Below are 22,771 nucleotides of genomic sequence, written 5' to 3'. Positions count from 1 at the left end.
ATACGGTTTTTAAACATTTCTTGCCTTACTCAATTTTTATTTATTTATTTATTTATTTATCCTCAGAAAGTTTTATATTAGTGTTTCTTCTACAGTTCACATTACAGTTATGATTTAAGATTAATGACTATAAATCTTAAATATTTCTTTTATATGTATGGCTAAAAATTCTATATAATATCATTTCTAATGTCTGTCTGTGGCCCAATAAATCACTGTGTATTAATGTTTTTTTACTTAGTACTTTTCTTAAAAGTAATTAAAAGTATTAACATGCTTTATTTAGTACTTTTAGTACTTTTCTATTTAGAAGCCCTTTTGGCTCAAAAATGTAAGGATTGGGGCAGATGACGGGGGTATAATCCCACTTATATTTGATTGCCATAGCTGTCAGTCTTGTGATGATATTTGTCTATTTACAATTTTATAAGATGCACTTTCATTAAAAAATACAACAGGGCAGAATACAACATATAAACACAAAATAACGATATTCATTTTAACATCAGTAAATACTGATTGACTTAACAAGAAAATTCATGTTGCAAAGGCCTTTCTGAACAATAAAGTTTTCAAGTAACATATGAATGAAGGAGGGATAGTTCCCACCAAACCACTGCTGCAAGGGAGTTCCACAGGGCAGGGCCTGCCTCAACAGAGTCCCTGGTGATGGTCTTGAGGGTGTGAGGAACCACCAGAAGTGCCCCATCAGAGGATTTCAGTGATCATTCAGTCTACCACTGCATCTAGTCTGTGATATATGGCGGAAATTCTTGAGTGAGTGGTGACTGTTGTTTCCCTCAAACGCCCCTCATCATGTATGATGTCACATTTGATTCACCCAGGAGACTTATGTGGCTGAAAACATGACAGCAAGTAGCCGTCTACAGGATAAACCATAGGTTCACCCATAAAATGCCCTCTTTGAAGACTTCCCATAGGCTTCTAGTCAGCCACTGTAAGAACAGGGTGCTGGTCTAGATGGGACTTCCAACTAATCCAACAGCATTCTTGGTTCTAAGAAAGTCATTTCCCATTTTTCTGCCTACAAATGGTGGGATTTTGCCAAGTTTATAGTTTTGTAGTAATCTTTGAATGGCTGTTCAGTAAGGTCTTGTGTTCATTTGGACCCTCCATGTTATTCCTGGAGGTAGTCGGTGACTGCCAGAAACTGTAAAGAATGTGACAGACCTGTAGGCATCTTAGACCACCTGAAATAACACCAGAAACACAGAGAGACCTAGAAGCCCTGAGACTCCAATACATATCTCCCTCAGGGTAAGTTGCCCGGTCTACTCTGGGAGGAGCACAATAGACACAGATGCTTCCAGGCCTTATCCTATCAGTTGCACATGGTTACCAAGAAATGTTAATGTGGTAATGGAAATCTTTGATGTACTGGGATGTACAGTGGTACCTTGGTTTATGAACATAATCTGTTCCGGAAGTCCGTTCTTAAACCAAAGCATTCTGAAACCAAGGTGTGCTTTCCCATAGCAGCGGGGGACTTAATTTACAAATGGAACACACTCAACAGGAAGTGAAACATGTTCTTATTCCAAGGCAAAGTTCACAAACCAAAACATCTATTTCCGGGTTTGCAGCGTTCTTAATCCAAGTTGTTCATAAACTAAGCTGTTCTTAGACCAAGGTACCACGGTATCTTTTTCACATTTGGAGATGCAAATAGAGAACAGAAAACCCTTGAAATAAATTAATATACATATATCCATTTTACCACTTCCTAGATTATCCTAATGGCATACGGCTCACATCAGCTGTTCCGGGAGCAGATATAAAAGTTTTGATAAATTTCAATGCGCCAAATCCCCAGGACAGAAAGAAATTTACGGATGATCTGAGGGAGTCTGTTGCAGAGGTACAAGAAATGGAAAAGCACAGAATAGAGTGTAAGTACAAAGGTACATATAGTAGAGCATTTAAAATTAATTATGTTAGGTGAATCTATTTTGGCATATTTACAAAAAGATTTCTTTATAAAGTTAAAATTTGCTCAGAAAGTGTGACTGAATACTACTCAAGATTAAACTGCAGTTGAAATACGAGAATGTTTTACTAAGTGCTGATATATTGCATTTTCCTCAGGAGACTTACAGTTGTCCAAGGGCATCCATTTCAGCTGGTGGGCTCTGACCACACTATTAAACTCCATTACTGGCTGTTACCACATGGTTATGTGCCACTGCCATCTGGAGTCTGGCAGAAGGATTTGCATTGGTAGGCTGTTGTGATACAATTATGCACACAGACTACCAAGGTGCAGTGACACCCAACCAAATGAAGACATGGCAAATTTGATAGCATTGCTTTGTTCATTGCTACCTAATGATATTTGTTTGTTTGTTTGTTTGTTTTGCTTTGTGCGCCAGAGACTACATTATGTGAGGTAGTGTTTTTGAGCATTTCTGGTGCCAAAGGAGAAGGGATGGGCAAAAGGCTTAGGTATATGAAATATTCCCCAACACTGAAATTAATAGGAATGTGCCTTCTCACACAGAGCTTTCTGTTGTAGAAGCCCTTAAAAGGCTCCAGTGTGTGGCCCAGCTTCTGGAATGCTGTGCCTTTTGCAGACGGAGCAAGCTTTATTTGTCCAGGTGCCAATTTTTAAAAGCATTGCATTTGGGATTATTGAAATTATTAACGAGCCAGCGAAGAGTCTATACGTATTTTTTCAGCACTACAATCTGAAAGAGCCAATAGAGTAATTGGCTTCTGCTCTCTTTTCAGCTGAACTTGAAAAGCAGAAAGGTGTAGTACGACCAAGCATGTCTCAGTGCTCTAGCCTGAAAAAAGAGTCTGGCAATGGGACATTGAACCGTGCCTGCCTTGATGACAGTTACGCCACTGGGGAGGGTCTTAAAAGGAGTGCCCTTAGCAGCTCTCTTAGAGACCTCTCTGAAGCAGGTATGCATTTCTTCCTACTTTGATAAATATATTCATTGAACCTTAATATATGTGTGTGTGTGTGTTCAAAGAATACACTAACAAATATGAAAATGTAAAAATGTATTCCTGAGAAAGTTAAATATGTCTCATTGTTAGTAGTTTGGTTTTTTTTCCTGTTTTTCCCCCTCTGCTTATTCAAAAATTCCATTTGAAAATATTAAACTGTTGTAGCTTTCTATGTATACTTTAAAAGGAGAAAGAAGACAGAGAAAAATTGTAAGTTTATAATAAAATAATGGTTAATTAAATGCTAGGTATAATGCTAGGAGTAAACTGTTTAGTTTTGCGTCCCTTTTTGTTATTTTCTTCCTTATATTGTCATTAGGGGGGGGGGGAAACCCACCCAAATCATTGTGTATTGGCTGCTTCTTGTGCATTTTGTGCTTATGTGTATCCATGTAGTATATTGATGAATGAAATTGAGTGAAGCCCTGCTAAATTCTATCTAGAGAAACATAAATCGGATCTAGTTGTGTGACTGGTGCTACTTTATCGTATTGCTCAAAACGTAGACTCTAGATCTTGCTGAAACTGTGGCTTGTGTATATACTACACTACTGTTGCCAGCATAATGGGGAAGGAACCATTTTGGCAAAGTAGTGATTTCACCACTGCTTTTGGGCCTAAAGTTTGAACTGATCTGGATGGTGATGGAAGTTTAAAATATATTTTAAATTATAGATGTTATACCTGGTTTTGGAATGTATGCATTTTAATCATTACATTTCACCCATGTGTGCAGAACGTAGAAAAATGCCACTACGATTATGACTGGAAATCAATGCCCTGGTGTATTTTGAATGTCAGGCACTACATTTCAGCTATGTGTGCAAAAGAACAGGCACATTATTGGTTCCTGCTGTTGCTAGTAGAATTGCTCTGCCTGTTAACACCATGTACACTATGCTAAATTATAATATACCACTAGCAAATAGATTTAAATTTTTGCTTACTTTTCATCCTATATATTATTTTGACCTCTATATAAAAGTGAGGTATACCTTTCTCTTTAAAATATCACGTGTAAGCTTCTACTGTGCTACAGTCATCAATACTAATCTTAAGTATGTGCTATGTGTAATTATGTGCACATGCCTATTTGTGCATCAAAATATACACATACTAATATCTGCATCTTTATTTTTACCAAACGGGTTTACTTTCTATTTAGCCACAATTATTTATCCATAGTAATTATTATATATTACTTTACTTTGGGGACAATTCAGTGACAACCATGAATCCATTGCATGGAACAACACCAGTGCAAAGGTCCACTGAATTAACGCTTTTTAGAATTTTATTTAAAAATGTGCACTTGAGTAGACTTTGGATGAGGCCTCAGTTGTCATTATTTAGTTTCATGTAAGAATGGTTTCACTTTTCTGTTTTTCATTGAGAATGACAACATTCATTTTTAGAAACAGGATTTTCACTAATGTACCTATTACTTGACATGATTCCCAGTTAACACTTTTCATCCTACTAGGAGCTTTCAAACATTTACTTCAGACATTGTCATGTAGCTAGCTTCATTTGGAGGATTCTTTACCATAAACAAGATGAATTTTTCATAAGCATGAAACATCCCATATGTCAACAACATATGCCTTCTGTTGGCATATACTCATCGCTGACAAGTTATTTTCTGTAGTTGAATATAGGCGTCAGACTGAAGGGTTTAAGCAGTGACTATGTTAAACCCAGCTAAACTTAATTTTAACATTTTTATTGAGTCATAATTATGGAGAGTTTATGTTTGGACTTGTGCAGTGCAATTAATTTAAGAAACACACACATACAGTCAGGTATTGGTTAGGATAACCTAGGTGGTCTTTTCATTGATTATGTTAGCTATTGCCAAGAACCAACTAGAAACAGGTGCAGTTCTATAGAAGTTGGCCTTTGGAGTGATTTCCATGGGTTCAAACATGGTGCCCCCACAGAAAGTTTCCTCCATGCAGTTTCAAATCATAGAGGTAAAATGCTTCACATGTTAACACATTCTGTGTAAATTATAGGCTGATACTGATGATCCTTTGATTTCATGAAAAATGAACAAGATGTGTAGATAACATCTTTTACTACTTTTTTAAATGTGTGTATCTATAGGGTTCATGTTAAATATGATCTTCAAAGATACATGTTTGAACTGGCCCTCGCTGCAATGATATTCTGAAGTGTTTAGCTTAAACAACACTGTCATTTTATGCCATCACTCCCCTCCAATAGAAAGATTGAGCATGTAGCTAAAAATCATGTAGTGTTGCTTTGCTACAGAACGCAGGAGGAGGCTGATGAAGTAGAATATGTGTATCTTATGTAGGTAGAAACATGCTTTTTTCAAAAGGTTACCTTGGGGTTTTTTAAAAAAATATAAATTAATTTTACCACTCAAACAGTGGTTATAACTGCTTTATAATTTTTATTTCAGAGGTTGTGTAAATATGTAATAATGTTATTTTTGGATACTATGATGTATGTAAAACTTGGATATTTAATGTTTTTCTTTTTAAAAGAAAAATATGTCAAAAATGTTAAGGCAAAGCATCTTTTAGTTCAGGGCCAGGGAACCTGTGGCCCTCTACACGTTTCTGGACTACAACACTCATCATTCCTGACCATTGGTCATACTGGCTGGGGCTGATGGGAGTTGTAGTCCAACAAACATATGAAGGACTCTCCACCCTGCATGTGGGATTTTTTAAGCCCTATATTATTCTCACCACCTGAATTAGGTTTTCCAGGTCTCCAGCATTAAATATGTCCTTTAACACTTCTCCAATTTATTAAAGTATAATTTATTTAAAATAATAAATGGCTAGCTTTTAAAGGCTGCTTGTTCAGTTTAACAAAGTCAGGTTTACTTGTTTGTGTCTCATGCAGCCCAGACAACTTCCACAAGTTGTTTCATTGTGTGATAAAGAATAAATAGGTCTGAAAGAAATATCTGTAAGCTCAAGTGCATATTTGCAATTTGTACTGTGACCTCCAGAATAGACCCTTGGTACTGACTAGCCATTTGCTGCATGATGTTAGAAAAAAACTTGAGCCAGGGTTTGGATTGCTTTGGAAATATGACCGCAATTACCATCTTAAGCTTCATTCCCCCCCCCCCACCTGCATAATTGGAGGAGACATTCAAGGATAGTTGTGAAAGATTCAGAAATTTGCCAGATGCATCACCATGGTGTTCTAAGAGTAGGATTGATTTTGAGTCAGAAACCTACCTCAGATGAGTCTGAGCATTTTAAGATGACAAGATGCAGTTTAAGATGATGAGATACAGTTGCTTAAATTAAAGCCTACAAACATTGAGGTCCCTTATACTCAAAGTATATGAAGCTTGTACTAATTTCCTGAAATTTGGAAAATAGGTATGCAGGTTGCCTTCTCAAGGCAATGTCATTCCATAATTACAGTGCCACACCAGAGAAGGCCCTGCTTCAGGCAGCTATAGATATGACCGTACAGAATTGTAAAATTATTTATTTACTTATTTAAAACAATTTTACTGCCCTTCACTAAAAGAAGTCAGGGAACATATGCCCGTCGTAATAAAAACAACATCAATAAAAGACAACTCTAAAATAAAAAAGAAATGGGGGCATTATATCTTAATACATCTTAAAGTGTCTGCATAAATAATCATTTATTAAGCTGGCATCTAAAAGCTTGTAAAGTTTAATAAGGCACACCTTATTAGACAGATATTCCAAAACTGGGGCACCACCACCAAAAAAACCCTTCATTATAGATATAGATATAGTAGATTTGTTTATCTGTATCTAGTTATCAGGTTATCACAAGATGAAAGTATGAAAGTAACACAGCTAACTAATGAACTTACCTCAGACCCAAATAGTCGAAGGAAGTGATGGGCAGCTGGGGCTTGTCAACTTGGGAAGGTAGCCTATCTAGAAGGAGAAGGAAAATTCTGCTGCCTTATGGGATATCTTCAAGAGAAGAAAGGGCTGAGGAGTAAACCCTACACAAATCCAGATGGTTGGATGGCGCCTTGTATGCCTCCTTCTGGCAACTCCTGCAGCCAAGCTAGTGCCAAATGCATTGCTTTGCTTTCCTTTGGACCATATGAGTGACTCCAAAAGGGAGGGTCCTGTTGTCTGGGCAGCTCAGGCCCTCCATACACAGTTCAGGCCCTCCTTGTGCCTTGGGGAGGTCACTTCACCCGCAGAGGCACATTTGAGCCAGTGTGATGTAGTGGTTAAGAGCGGTAGACTCGTAATCTGGTGAACTGGGTTCGCATCTCCGCTCCTCCACATGCAGCTGCTGGGTGACCTTGGGCCAGTCACCCTTCTCTGAAGTCTCTCAGGCCCACTCATCCTCACAGAGTGTTTGTTGTGGGGGAGGAAGGGAAAGGAGAATGTTAGCCGCTTTGAGACTCCTTTGGGTAGTGATAAAGCAGGATATCAAATCCAAACTCTTCTTCTTCTTCTTCTCCATTGGCTCTTGAGACAGAAGGATACCAACAAGAACAAATTATTATTATTATTATTATTATTATTATTATTATTATTATTATTATTATATTTTTATACTGCCCTGCATCTGAAAATCAGGGGGCAGTTCACAACAAAAAAATACAAAATAACACAAATTACATATTAACACAGAAACAAACCGATAAACCCCCTCCCTCAAACACATTTACAAGACCTTAGAATGTTAATCAGCCCAAGCCCTGGTTATAGAGAAGGGAGCCACACCAATCTGCAGCTCTGGGTAAAAAGAAAAAAGGAAGATAAGTGAAATTAAGTTGCTTCTTAGAGTTGTGTGTTGAAAAAATTCACAGGCTTGGTTGCTCATTTTTGTAGAAGTCAGGAGAGATGATGAATTGTGCCTACTTCCCTACAGAAGAGGGCTTGCAATCATGTTTATCCTAACACTTACCTGCTTTCCTCTGATCAAATGAGATGTTTGCCCTCTGTCCCTTTTTGGGGGAGGCTGGTAGAGAATACTTTGTACATATGTATTATTAAATGTAGAGCCTAAGAGGTATACGCACCTTCTTGGCATATGAAATCATGTTCAGTGCAGTGCTGTATGTTTTCTGGCAGCCTTTAAGTATAGTTTGGAAAACATTACTCCCATAAAATGTGTTAAGCGCTTAGAAAAGGCAAACAACTCTACAAAACCTGATACGAAAGGGACTATAGAAAAAAGTTGCTGTCGTGAAGCTGTGTTGTTTATTTCACCATGGAAAAAGAGAGCTTTTCATATTGTTAGAGCTTTGAGGGAATTGTGTGACTTTTGTGAGGAAACTAAGATGTAAAGATGTATTAGGAAACTAAGATGTAAAGAACTCAAGTCTCCATTAAGAAATGGGCTTCATCATTAAACTCTAGTTACTAAAATTATGATTAATTTACTCTGGAGCTACTTTATTTTATCTGGACTGTTCTGGAGCCCAAAATGATCAAAGGGTTGGAGCAACTTGCCTGAGGAGAAAAGTTACAACATTTGGGCTTACTGTTTAAAAGACAAGGAAAGAGGGCACATGATAGAGGTGTATAAAATTATGCATTGAGTGGATAGGCTTCTCTCATACTACTGGAAATTGGGGCCATCCAAGGAAGCTGAATGTTGGAAGATTCAGACAAAAGAAAGTATTTCTTTACACATAGTTACATGGAATTCTCTCCCACTAAATGTAATGATGGTACTTGGCATGGATGTCTTTAAACAGATTAGACACATTCATGTAAGGCTATCAATGGCTGCTAGCCATGCTTGGCCATGCTCTGTTGGAAACAGAATGTACTCAGGTCTTGCTTGTAGGCTTCATCCAGTAGGCATCTGGTTGGCCACTGAAAAATCGATGATGGACTATATGGGCCTTTGGCCTGATCCAGCAGTGATGTCCTACATTCTTACATGGCTTGTTACTAGAACAGAAAACTTTTATACTTGCTTAGTCCATAAGTTAACATTAAACAAATATACCAACCATACTTGCTTTTATTTCAGTGTACATTCTCAAAAGGTGCATCAAGTAGTAAGTTTTAGAAATCAGAGTACTTTGTTCTGTCTTTGGCCAGTCATGCTGTCATTTTGATGCCAAAATAAGTTATTTAGGAATATGAATCACCAAGTTGCCTGCATGTAAGATCTGGCATCTGATCTGAGCACACATGTTTATAAAAACAAAGCCATAAACAGTAGGCAATTGTGGCTATATCTTAAATGTGTAAGCACTGCACAGTTGACAAACACAATCTCACCATAAGTATGGCACTGCAGTTTAAATTTTCTACAGAAAATTAAGTTTAGTTTTACCATGGAAGAATGTTATATGAAATCCACTATTGTATCTTAATAATTATAATTTCAAGTACTAAAACTTTGAAATGCAGACAAAATGCCTAATCCCATCCTTGGAGACGTTAAGACTGCAGTAGTTTAACTCAGTGCAACTTCTGAATAAGCACTCTTAGGACTGCACTGCAACAGTACCTGAAATATTTTTAAACGGTATTTAAGAAATACTTGATACATATAAAAACAGTTATTAAAATCCTACCCACTGAAGGCCATTATAATACAAGTATTGTACAGTATAACATCTACCGAGTGCATTAAGGATTCCCAGACACAAGCATTCCCCCCATAAACTACAGCTGAGAAAGACATGTAATTAAACGAGAAGCTTTAAATTTCAGTGGTTCCATCCATTAAAATAAGTGGGAGCTTCCCCTCTGACGTCAGTGGGATGTGAATTGCATCCTAAGGCTAGAATCCTAAGCACACTTACTTAAGAGCAAGCTCCGCCAAACAGAGTGGGGACTTTCTTCTGAGTAATCATGTACAGGATTGTGCTTTAAATGTTTACTAGTATAGTTTCAGTTCCTGTCCTATCACAACATGCAAAGTTAATCTCCAGACCCCACTAGAGGATCCTACAATGCATCAGCGAAGGCGGCTGTTGATCACCCAGGTCTTGTCTCAGTCTCTAATCTATGGTATTGCATGTCCTGGGCAGGCAAGCGTGGGCGTCGCAGCAGTGCAGGATCGCTAGACAGCAATATGGAAGTAAGTAGGAAGTTACTGATGTCTAGCTGGATGTGATGTGCATTTCAAACCTTTCTTTTATATACATTTTTTGCTCTTTTTCTTCTAACATACAACCTGCCTGCCTCAAATAAAAATGCATGCCAAGGCTACTCACTTCGTATTTTTAGATTTTTATTTATTTATTTTTTAAAGAAAACAGCAACACTACTACTACTTCTGGCTTGTTTTTAGATCAAGTACCATTTTTTATTATTATTATTATTATTATTTCAGCTAACCTCGTCCCCTTCTGTTCCTGCAAGCATGGTTAAATGAATATGATGTGCCCTCTTGCCACCATTACAGTCTGGTCCCTGCTTAAAGGCCCAGTGGTTATTTGTTACACAGTACACCGTTGGTGCTGTTTGATATTTAACTTAGCTACTGACGTCATGCTCAGCCATTCACATTGCTTATTTTTCAAGTTAAATTGCGAAATGTATGCAGTCGTGACACCATGGAATTGCATAGATAGGGCATGGGGAAAGAAAACAAATAAGACGGATGAATTCAATGTGGATTTCATGAGATTTCATTCATCTTCAAACCATTTATATACTGTTCATGTCTTTGAATTCAACCTGCAGATTTTTGTGTGTGTGCGCGCGTGCGCACGTGTGTGTGTGTGTGCGCGCGCGTATGTGTGTGTGATGTCTGTGTGTGTTTGAATTAGGTAGACTACAGTCTACATATAGCACACGATGCCTCACCATTGCTATGTCCCTATAGCTGTCCATAAAGAAAATAAAGTGTCCACAGACTAATTAGATAGTCAACGGCTAAATAGCAGGAAATACTGGGCCATAGGTCAGGAGATGTGGGAACAAAGCACAAAACCTACGGATAAAGACAAACAAGGATAGTCTCAGTCTAACACTATTAGTGATAGCTCACTTACTTTCTACATCTCAAAATAGAAGCAGGCTACTTTAAAGTTAATGTTAGAGGAAAACACAGCACAAAATCTGAATGTTAACAGTGTGCTAATTATTTCATTGTAACTGTAGACATGTATATATTTGTTCTTGAAGGGAGAAATAAATCACATGACTATAATATCTTAATAAGAAAAAATGTAGATTTAAAATCAGATCAAAATGTTTTAATCACTGACTAGTGATTGCTTTTTATTGGTCAATATTTTCATTTTTTAAAAAGAAAAGAAAAAGAATTTTTCACTTCTTTCTATAATTGGGTCATATCTAGCATCACCTCACCTGTACCTTAAAGGAAGAAATTGGCAGAAAGACAGACAGACAGACATCTCCTATAGGTCATAGACAGACAGACATCTCCTATAGGTCATACAGCAGTTTATCCCTATGAGCTTTCAAGGAAAACATGATGGTCGCTGTGAACTTTTTTCTTTTACACATATTTTAAGGTTTTTTTAATTTTTATTTCTATTAATTTCTTTTTAGGGGTCCATCATTAGCAGTCCTCATATGCGCCGAAGAGCTACATCAACCCGAGAGTGTCCATCTCGCCCTCACCACCAGACTATGCCTAATTCTTCCTCACTACTAGGGTCCTTATTTGGTAGTAAAAGGGGAAAGCCTTCCCAAGGCCACCTAGCAACTGGCCCGTCACAGCACCCACCTCACCCTCCTATACTTTCACATCAGCAGCATTCGCAGCACTCTTCTTCCGCCCTGCACCACGCGGGGCCAGCGGAGGGGCAGACCCAGGCACAAGTGCACACCCACCATTCTCAGTACTGCCACATGCAGAACCCGCCTCCGTACCATCACCACCACCACTACCACCCGCCCCAGCATATCCAGCACCCACACCAGTACCACCACGTGCCGCACTCACAGCATGTAGCACATTCGCAGCATTCTTACATACCGCATTCCCACTCGCAACATTCTCATGCCCCCCATCCTCCATTACCCGCTCCTCACCCCGTACACTCTTCCCACGCGCCACATCACCACGGCCAGCCGGTGCCCCCTTCTAGTTCAGCCAGCACTAAGCCCAAACATAGCGGCATCAGCACAATAGTCTAGAACCAAACTCCTCTGCCAGTAATTGTAGCTCTAGACAGGCACTTACAGGAAGCAGAAGCAGCCTATAAAACTGGAATGGTTTTTGTTTTTTTAATAATAATAAATAAATAAAAATGAAACACAAGCCAGAAACAACTTAATTGACTCCTTTGCCTTAAGGATTCAATAGAACAACTCACGTTAGCTTGATCAGTGCTGGTCTTACAACTGAACTCAGTGGTGATCTTCTCCCTCCTTTTCTCCAGTAGCCTTGAAAATATGCTGCTTGCTGAAAACATTTATGCTACCTTTCGTTTCAACCACCCCCCATGACAATTTTTAATGCATAATGAAAACATAACCTCAAAATAAAAGGAAAAAAATATGAAATAGAACCAAGTGTTGCATTCTTGCTCCTTAATTGTCAATGGGCAAAAAAAGTAGACCTCATATGGTTGATGAAAGTACGTAAGTAAACTTTATATAATATAAATATATAAATATATACATATATATATATATACTGTATAGTTAACATTTATGCTTACAACAAAACTTTTGCAGTCCACAAAGCTAGCAATATATACTTTACCAGGAATTCCATTTACTGATAGAAAGGCAGTACAGTAGTTGAACAGCGTAATGAAAGTGTAGACCAAAAAACTAGGAACAAATTCCAGGCATTTCAGTGTTCTCATTAAAAGTTCTCTGGACTTTGAAAAATATCTCTAAGCAATCATTGCAAAGTGTGCCAAGTAACATAGCATTTAGCTGTTGTAGTCAAATATTGTTTTGTACAAATCCTTATTTTATTAACAAGATAATATACTTAATCAGTATTATAACTGTTCTACTATTTCAGGTAAGCAAACTAGTTAAGATGCAGTAACTATACAGTAGCAACATGAGACCCCCTTTGTTAAGGGCTGTCTCTACCTTTTGGTTACTCAGATTCTTAGACACTTTAAAGGCTGTGATAACTGTGAACTTACACAATCCATAGTTCTTCTTTTATATTCATATATGTTTTAATAAACTCACATGAAGATTTAAATGGAAGGTACTTGCGTACACGGCATAAACATTCATCTCAGACCTTAAAACAAGAAGCATCCATCCCTTTCCAGACACATTGCCACTTTACCATAACTTACTCAGTTTATCTCAGTTAAAATAGACTGCAGTTCAGGCTTGCCTTTCCATATGAAAGTGATCTGAAACTTGAAGGCTTATTTTAGTACAGATTTTTTTATAACTGTAATTCCATGTAGCCATGTGCTGGCAGCAGGACTCTCTCACCATTTCTTCATCACATTTGTTAGTTTTTCCCAGCACTCAGCAGGCTGAGTCTTTGCTCGAACTGTCATGGTCCAGTTAAGTCGCAAGACATCTCGTAAGAGCCAACTGTGCTGTTGTTGCTTATGTGTTGTAACGAGTCATTCGCAAATCCGTATGCGATTTTTTTGTACCCCCTAAATCCTATTTTTTTAAATTTAAAAAAAAAAGAAAGAAATCATACATGGAGAATACTTTGTAGTTTCAGCATTTTGAGCCACCCCAGTCACAAGGACTGTACATCTAACTGGCAGAAACAAAAGGAACTGCAGAACTACACCAGCAGAATTGTGAATGTGGTTTAAAAGAAGAGGAAGGCAAAGTTCCAGTGAGAGATGGGTAAAACAAAAAAACACAAAAAACGGTGTTGCTTCGGAATGTAGAAGTGATACGTGAAGATGACTCTTATGTATTGGTGACCCCCGATGTCTCCAGTTTGTTTTGTTTTTTCTCTCCCTCTCCTTCTTGCTATGGATTATATCATGATTACCAGCAAAACTAAAAACCAATTACTTCTGTTAACTTCCACTCAGCAAAAACAACCACCTAGAGTTTAGTCTGCTGTTCAAATTTGTCTGTTATTTTCTACGCGTGCAATACTTCCTGTTTTGTTCCCCCCCCCCCATAAATTAACTACATATGAAATGAAAGTAATAAAAGTCAATTTGATGGTCATCCAGGCAGATTACTGAAGAGGGTTCATCTCGTAAGCCCCCTGAGGCTCGTTGTTCCTTGCAGTTTAAGCATTGTTTGTCCTTATGAGGGATAATAGAACTGTCTGCATGTCATCTAATGTTAATAGTATTAAAGCTACACTCTACATATTGTATATTTGCAAAATATATCAGTGTTACTGTTTATATTAGTTGAAGTAAAGTAATGACATATTTAAATATGTAGACTTTTCTTCAGACCTTTGTACCAATAGTAGAGTCTAACTGTAATTTATAAGTTGTTCCAGAAAAGATAAGTAGCTGGTGGGATACTTCCCCCCCGTGTTGTCGCTCATTGAATATTCTGCATGAACCAGACTCAAAAACACATTCACTGGACAACCACATTGCTTTGCATTTGATGGATTAATATTGGCCACACACAAAATTACCTCAGTGTTGCCCATCTATTTATACAATTTGGATGCCCTAGGGAACCCCATGTAAGGTTTTAAACTCCCATACTGTTGCTTGTTTTAAGTTCACATACACACAAACATCCTTATATGATTCATATGAATTCCGTAAAATGAAGGTTATGCATTATTATTTATTTCATTTTCTTGCCATATGCATATGGAACATATAAGTAGAGTGAATGCGTTAGAAACATGAAGTGCATGAATCTCAACGTTCCATGAATACCGAAGGAGGTTCATTCCCCCCCCATAAGTATTTTCGATAAGAACATCCTGTAACCAGCATTACTTTTCAAAACTTCACTGCTTTTTAGAGGAGCAGTCTGAGGTGCCAGAATCCCTTTTATAGACCAAGAGTACAGAACCGTTTCTCTTAGATTGGGAAAATGACAGCAATCATCATTAGCTTCTATGTGCAGTTAGAGGAAATAAATTTTATAGCATGCAGCAGGGGGAAAGTAGTTACCGGAAAGCTTTTCTTAGTTTTTTCCGTATTGATTAAAATCCATACAAAACACTATTGAACCATGTGTCTTTCTTCCCATGAATAGTATGGCTAGGTAAAAGCAACAATTTGAAGTTAAAAGAAAAACTAAATAACCTTGCAAAAATATCTTTTCTGGGACAACGTCAAATATGTATTTGTTTTAATCCTTTTAAGTTAAGAATGAAATGTACAACAATGTAAAAAAAAAAAAGTAATCCTAATATAATGTACGTCTTGTATTGCTAAAAAGAAGTCTTCAAGCATAACATTGTAGAATGATTTTCCCATCAAGCACTGCATGCAGCAGAAGCCTCTTGTTTCTTGATTTTAAAATGAGCTGAAAGACAGTCAGCAGCTATTTAAACAATGACTCTCTACATGTTGACTTGCTGTTCCATATAAAGCTGTGTGTTTACTGCAGTTAAGCATGCATTTTGCTGTTTCCGTTGTAAAATATCATCACATCTTGCCTGCAAAAAATGAGTAATTGTGTATATAGTTAAAGGGGAAAAAAAACTTGACCAATAATAAGATAAGATTTTGAGGGAGGGAAAGGATAGCGAAGCCGGACCAAGTAGGGAGAATAGCTAATTCTCTAAATTGTACATAGTGTGTAAATTAGTATTAATATAAGTCTGCAGTCACTTTCAGGTTGCATACAGTACCTGTCTCCTGCTAGGAACTTTAATCCCAGCCTTGCGTTGTATTAAACTGTTGGAATTAGGTCTTGAATGCAGACTGTTAAAAGACCTCAAGAAACACCATGCTCATGAAAAGCTTCTGTTATGGGAGGCTTCAGACCATTTTGTAACTGTTGGGAAGGAAGGAGTGCTTTCATTTTAATATGCATTGTTTGTAAGTAGTATCAGACCTTATCGTTGTAAAACTATAACTGTGATTATGTGGGAAATCAAATAAATCACTTTGAACTCACTCAGTTTCTCATCCTTTGTAGAACTGCAAGCACTTATATTTTTCATATTAAATGAATAAAATTACTATGCCACTTCAGTTCTTGGAAATCTCATTTTGTGTCGTTTAAAACAAAAACAAAAAAACACCACTGCAGTATTGCATGCAAAAGGTAGAAACAAATAGCCCTGTTTTGTACAGGCGAGGCATTGGGCTCAAATTGGGACTGTTTATATCTCAGCTGGAGAGGACAGACAAATCAATGATTTCCTATGGGGCGGCTAACCTGTGGCCTCTAGCCATTGTTGGATCCCCTTCTGCTGCAGTCGTCATGGCTGATGATCAGGAATGATATGTCAGCCATGTTGACTGGGGCAGATGGGAATATCGAAGGTCACAGGCTAGCCACCTCTCATTTAGAATGTAGTCTTACACAATCCATAGGATACAAGTGGTAAAACAAAAAATATACCCCAGGTAAGAAACTTGTGGCCCTCCCAGTGCTGTTGGGCTCCAATGAGCCCCAGCCACTGTGGCCAAAGATCAGGGATGATGGGAGTTTTTTAGTCCAACCACACCTGAAAGGCCACAGGTTCCTTACCCTAAGTTTAAGGAGTTGGCTTGTACAACAAACCTTATCAAATGTTGACAGGGACATGTCATTACTGGAGAAGGGAGGGGAAATTATTGTTTCAGGTAACCTGGTCCAGAGTTGTTTGGGGCTTTTACACACAAGTAACAAGACCTTAAAGCCGACTTGGCTAACAGCAGCTTGTGCAGATCCCTCAGCACTTTGGCTACAGCATTCTGCAGTAGTTGCAGCATCCAGACCAGACATAAGGGAAGCCCCACACAGAATGCATGGCAGTAGTCGAAACTACTTCCCGCCCACGCCACAGTACTTCTGTTTTGTCCAGATGAAGCCTCTGCTTATTCTGCTCCATCCAAATCTACACCATCCTTAGCCAACCATTATCTCTGATTTAAGACAAACTTTTGGTGCAAAAGTCCTGTCGCCTAGAAACCAATTTATGTACACACAGTATTGGAGCACTTTTGGCATTGCATTTCCTCATCATATAGTGAGTAGGTTAACAGAATACAAATGCCAGATCAAAACCAGGTCTGCCATTGTGTTAACAGCATGAAGCTTCCTAATGAGTGTGAGCTTAAATTGTAAGGAAACACTCCTCTGGCCTCTCACTGCTGTAATAAAACAACAAACACCGACTAAAATTAATTGAGCCTTGGAGTGTAAATTGCAGGAAATCAAGTAAGATGCTTGGAAAGGAAAACAATGTACATTCCTGACTTTGCTGAGAATATAAACACAATAATCCAGGTTTCAGGCAATGTTAAAATGAATAAGGCAATTACATAATAAAACCCCACTTCAATACAGTAAAAACCCCATTTGTTTCCATTTCTGTAGGGATAGCCATGCTGGCCTGTTTCAGGAAAAAGAACTGATGAAGTGGACTGTGGTCCACAAAAACTTACTCCATCATAAATCTGTTAGTACAGTGGTACCTCGGGTTACAGATGCTTCAGGTTACAGACTCCGCTAACCCAGAAATAGTACCTTGGGTTAAGAACTTTGCTTCAGGATGAGAACAGAAATGGCAGCACAGCGGGAGGCCCCATTAGCTAAAGTGATACCTCAGGTTAAGAACAGTTTCAGGTTAAGAACAGACCTCCAGAACGAATTATGTTCTTAACTCAAGGTACCACTGTACTGTATTAAAGGTGCCAGAAGACACTTAGTAGTTTTAATTTGCTTCAGTGGGTTCTGTTTGTGCATATCAGAGCATCTTCACAACTTAAATTATTCCATTATCATGTACATTCAGCAAGGAATTGTGGATTGAAGACACTGAAAATCTTGATCTTGCTTAGAACAAAACTGCATTGTTGGATGGTGATAATAAATTATTATTTATATGCCACCCATCTGACTGTGTTTCCCCAACCACTCTTGGCAGCTTCCAACAAATTATAAAACCACAGTAACACATCACACATTAAAAACTTCCCTATCCAGGGCTGCCTTCAGATGTCTTCTATAAGTCAGTTGTTCATTTCCTTGACAATTGATGGGAGTGTTCCACATGGCGGATACGACTACCAAGATTGTTTTAGAACATACTGAGGAAGACAAAGAACCTCTGCAAACCAATGCGTACATTCATGCATATGTAGGCTTGCACACACAACCAGAAGAGTATCTTGAGAGGAAAACAACAGCTCCAAAGAGGAGGCCAGGAAGTCTTCAAAACACCCAGTGAAAGCCACCAAGCCTCTTATTGCTGACAATGATGGTGAGGCAAGCTATCAATAAATCTGTCTAGTACATTCAGATTCTTATACTCAACTTTTCTGATTTTCCACTTGTTTTAAATTGTTTTTAGCTGTTAACGTTAATGCTTGTTTTACCTCCATTGTGTCATTGTTTCATAACTGGCTTTAGAGTTTGTTATGTAAGTTATATGGATTGTACTTTGCATTTTCAATGTTTACACACACCACTCTGTGAACCTAGTTATAAGAGTGATACAAAACTAAACCTGCCATAGATTTAGAGCTAGATGTAAATGCTGTAAGTTTACTCCTGTTAATGCCATTATTTCATTGAAGGAAGCCATGAGCGTTAAATGTATGCCATGGGTGTGATCATAGGCATGTGACCTCCCCCAATGAATCCTTTATTGAACTACAATTCCCAGCACCCTTAACAAACTATAGTTCCCAGGATTCTTTGGGGAAAACCATGTGCTTGAAATATATGGGGTGGATGTCTCTATCTCTAAAGACTGGACCAGAACTGGCAGGATTCCTCACATTACACAGAGACTGATGAAGTGCTATGGCACTTCCATCACAGAGTCGTAGGAAACAGGTCACTTAAGTCAGGAGGCAGTCTCCAGGAAAATAATGCAATAATTATTTGTAGAGGATGAACTGGAGTGGTTGTATTATTGCATATTTTCTCCTTCACCTTGTGTGTGTCTGTTTTGAATTTGAACCGCTGAACAAATATTGCATGAAGTGTCTCAAATAATTGTTCCAGCCTTTCAGAGGCTGTGCTAAGCTCTGTCTGGAGCACCAAGATAATTGCATTGTTGTAACACTTGAACTATTTAATTTAACTTATAGTAACAAGCACTCATTATCTTGCTGAAAAAGCATTGCATTTTGTAAATACACAGTGCGCTTTTTGAACCGGGAAAAAAATGTCATTGTGATATTTTAGAAGCTTTGAGCATTTTGTGAAACAACTTCATAGACTCATTTGGCTCTTCATCTGGAAAATATTACTGTGTCTTATAATTACATCAATATCTTCAGAAACTGCAATGAAATCATTTCATTTCCTTTTCCTGTGAACGAGGCTGTATTTTTTCCAAGTTACGTTACAGCCACAGGAGACAAATATTAATTCAGCTTGCATTCCTACCTTTCTTTTTTTTATTACATGTTCCTACAAATATTTTAAAATTATTTCCTTTTTCTCATACTCAACCAATGTGAGAGGCTGTGTGTGGGTGTGGAGAGAGAGGTGGTTCTTTGAACATCATCCTACAAAGATGCTGGCAACCTATTTTTATTCCAAATCACAATGTTGGAGGGCACTGACGCAGTTGGCCCAGTCCTCCAAAGGGAAAAAAGTTCACCTTGACAACAGAGTGTTGTTGGACTTTTGTCGTTTAGTCATTTAGTCGTGTCCAACTCTTCGTGACCCCATGGACCCGAGCACGCCAGGCACTCCTGTCTTCCACTGCCTCCCGCAGTTTGGTCAAACTCATGTTGGTAGCTTCGAGAACACTGTCCAACCATCTCGTCCTCTGTCGTCCCCTTCTTCTTGTGCCCTCCATCTTTCCCAACATCAGGGTCTTTTCCAGGGAGTCTTCTCTTCTCATGAGGTGGCCAAAGTATTGGAGCCTCAGCTTCAGGATCTGTCCTTCCAGTAAGCACTCAGGGCTGATTTCCTTAAGAATGGATAGGTTTGATCTCCTCCAGCACCATAGCCACAGAAATCTGCCATACAGGTACGTATTATTAAACACTGCATCAAGTTCCACTCAACCTCTTCAAAAAGGTCGAGTAGTTTAACTTCTGTCACAGGGGGTATTTTTAAGCACAACAATGCAGAGTTCAGGGCAACGTTGGCATTTATTAACAACTCTTGTACCAATAAGGCCCTTTACCTCCCTCCCCTGCACCCTCCCATTTTCTCAGGGCATTGGGAGATCATGACTGTACTTAAGGGCTTACTTACACTTCTTTCCCCTTTGTGGGGCAAAGGCGGGGAATTGTTCTGTACCATAAAGCTATGCTAATAAAAAATAATTAGAAGAAGCCCACAGCATGTTATGGGCACAATTGCACCCTCCTATGCAGATTCTCCAGTAACTGATATTTAAATGCAGACTAAATATCAGTTGTGCACACAGGTTGGAAAAGGATACACACTCAGAAATAAGGCATCAAACATGGTTCTGTCTTCCATTAGGCATATGCACACATTTTAATCTTCACTGCACTTTCATGTTCATCTACCATGGATAGGCAAACTAAGGCCTGGGGACCGGATCTGGCCCAATCGCCTTCTAAATCCAGCCTGCAGATGGTCCAGGGATCAGTGTGTTTTTACATGAGTAGAATGTGTCCGTTTATTTAAAATGCATCTCTGGGTTATTTGTGGGGCCTGCCTGGTGTTTTTACATGAGTAGAATGTGTGCTTTTATTTAAAATGCATTTCTGGGCTATTTGTGGGGCACAGGAATTTGTTCGTCCCCCCCCCCCAAAAAAAAATAAAGTCTGGCCCCCCACAAGGTCTGAGAGACAGTGGACTGGCTCCCTGCTGAAAAAAATTGCTGACCCCTCTAAGTCATTTATAAAGATGTTTAACAACAATGGACCCAGGACAGAACCCTGCAGCGCCCTGCTTGTCACTCTTTTTCCAGGATGATAATTAACCATTAGTGAGCACTCTTTGGGTTCCGTCAGTCAACCAGCTACAAATCCACCTAAGCAGGCCTCATTTCACCACCTAGTACAGGGCGTAGCCAGTCCTTCAGATCCCAACCTCGCAAAGCTGCTCACCGTGGGCGGCATGAGAAGCACCCCAGCCTCGCAAAGGCAGGGCTGGGATCAAAGTGTTTGTGGATGTTGCATCCTCCTCATGTGCCCTCTCCAAGTTGCCTTGCAAGGAGTGTTTCCATGGCGGGGCATGCAGGGTGAATGGAGCCCACTGCGCCAGTCTGTCACCCAGGAGCATTTTTCCATGCAGGGGACCTTCTACTTGCTTGTTCCTCCTCTTGCTTCAAACATAACCAAGGAAACCTTATTTATTATTTTTAACCTCTCTTGCAAGCTTGAGTTCATTCTTAGCTTTGGCCTGCCTTACCTTCTCCTTGCAACTGTTGGCTACTCATGTATACTCTTCCTTTATCATTTCTCCTTTCTTCCATTTCTTATACAGGCCCTTCTTACATCTCTCACATTTTGTCATCAACACATAGATTCTTGCAGCAAAATACAATTACTGTGGATTAGGTCTGGCTCATTCTTAATTTATCTTGGTATTTCTCATTCTCCTTTTTATCTGATCATATATTTTTAAACTTTTCAGCCTATTAGATAAAATAAAGAAGTAGTTTCATAAATCATAGAAGACCTGAATGTGTGTGAAAGGGTGAAGAGACATATATTCAAAAGTTCAAAGGAGATTGGGGAAGATAACTGCCCAGGTAGGAAAAGTGATCAACGTTTTCCAACATTACACCATTAAGTTGGGTATGTGGTGCTGCAGAGGGGTTGTTTTGTGCTTGTTGGTGCGGCACTTTGGTTTTTTGGATATTGAGCGATAAGCCAAGCTTTCTGTAAGCTTCTGCAAAGATATTTGGGGTGGTTTGGAGGTCGTCCTCTGAGTGTGCACACACTATGTTGTCATCAGCATACTGAAGCTCTATGATGGAAGTTACGGTAACCTTACTCTTTGCTTTCAGCCTACTCAGATTAAGAAGCTTTCAATCTCTTTGATATATGATTTCTACCCCGGTGGAGAGTTTCCCTTCGGCAGTGTGTCGGATCCTGGCAATGAAGATAATAGAGTTGGGGCAATAACACATCCCTGTTTAATGCCTGGTCCCACTGTGAATGGTTCACTTTGAAAGCCATGTAACGGGGGGGGGGGGGGGAGTAGGAATAAATGGGACAGTTCTCAGAATGGAGAGGTACGGGATCAGTATGGGGCCCCTGAGATTGTGGAGAACTCTGAAAGGACCTCTTGAAACGATTAATTAATGGGTAGCAAAATGGCAAATACCCATTCAGTGTAAACAAGTGTGAAGTGATGCTTGTTGGGACAAAATATATTAATTTCACATATATTGTAAGTTCATGGGGTCTAGACTAGCAGGGAGTGTGACCAGGAATGAGAGGTCATGAATAACTCAATGCATATGTAAACCCAGTGTGCAGCAGCTGTGAAAAAGGTGAATCAAAACTTAGACAATAGGTTGGAAGAGATAGCACACGCCACCAGCAACTCGTGGCTCTCTGGAACAACTTTAAAAATAATAGAGAAGAATGCGCTCTATCCAGAGCCATAGCTAGGGGGTGGTGAGGAAGGCCCCCGCTAGGGGCACAGGCAAGGAGGGGGCGCAAAATCTGCTAACAATATTTCCATAAATAAAAATATAAATTATTGCCTCATAAGAAAAGGTTTTAAATAGAGGGTTAACCCGCAAGGTGTGCCCTGCGTATGAGTCTAATAAGAAGTCTATGGAGAAACTACGCGACAAAAAAAAAAGTTGGGCGGCGGGGCGGGGCCACGTGAGAAACGAGCCAGTTGCTCTGGCAATTGCGTCATCG

At 39.0% G+C, this 22,771-nt stretch overlaps 1 protein-coding gene and 1 long non-coding RNA gene across 19 annotated transcripts in view; one reads left to right on the top strand and one right to left on the bottom strand.

Moving 5' to 3' along the window:
* Window positions 1-7,162, bottom strand: part of LOC114591658 (uncharacterized) — a 30,040-nt gene extending 22,878 nt beyond the window's left edge. Inside the window, exon 1 of the long non-coding RNA XR_003705311.2 lies at window positions 6,818-7,162. This is a non-coding gene — a long non-coding RNA (uncharacterized LOC114591658). The remainder of the gene's footprint in view (window positions 1-6,817) is intronic.
* The window catches only part of IQSEC1 (IQ motif and Sec7 domain ArfGEF 1), a 311,041-nt gene extending 295,125 nt beyond the window's left edge, over window positions 1-15,916 (top strand). For 12 of the 18 annotated variants that reach the window (XM_077924860.1, XM_077924859.1, XM_077924858.1 and 9 more), the window contains 4 exons: window positions 1,749-1,922; window positions 2,749-2,925; window positions 9,968-10,017; window positions 11,460-15,916. In XM_077924860.1, the coding sequence (XP_077780986.1) occupies window positions 1,749-1,922; window positions 2,749-2,925; window positions 9,968-10,017; window positions 11,460-12,050 (992 nt within the window). In that variant the 3' untranslated portion in view covers window positions 12,051-15,916. The remainder of the gene's footprint in view (window positions 1-1,748; window positions 1,923-2,748; window positions 2,926-9,967; window positions 10,018-11,459) is intronic. The other 6 variants (XM_028718962.2, XM_028718960.2, XM_028718968.2 and 3 more) reach the window with 4 other exon arrangements.
* Window positions 15,917-22,771: the final 6,855 nt, after the last annotated feature.

This window comes from Podarcis muralis, chromosome 2, assembly GCF_964188315.1.
Source record: "Podarcis muralis chromosome 2, rPodMur119.hap1.1, whole genome shotgun sequence".
Lineage (NCBI taxonomy): Eukaryota > Metazoa > Chordata > Lepidosauria > Squamata > Lacertidae > Podarcis > Podarcis muralis.
Note: the sequence above shows the minus strand (reverse complement) of the source record. Positions and strands in the feature narration are given on the sequence as shown.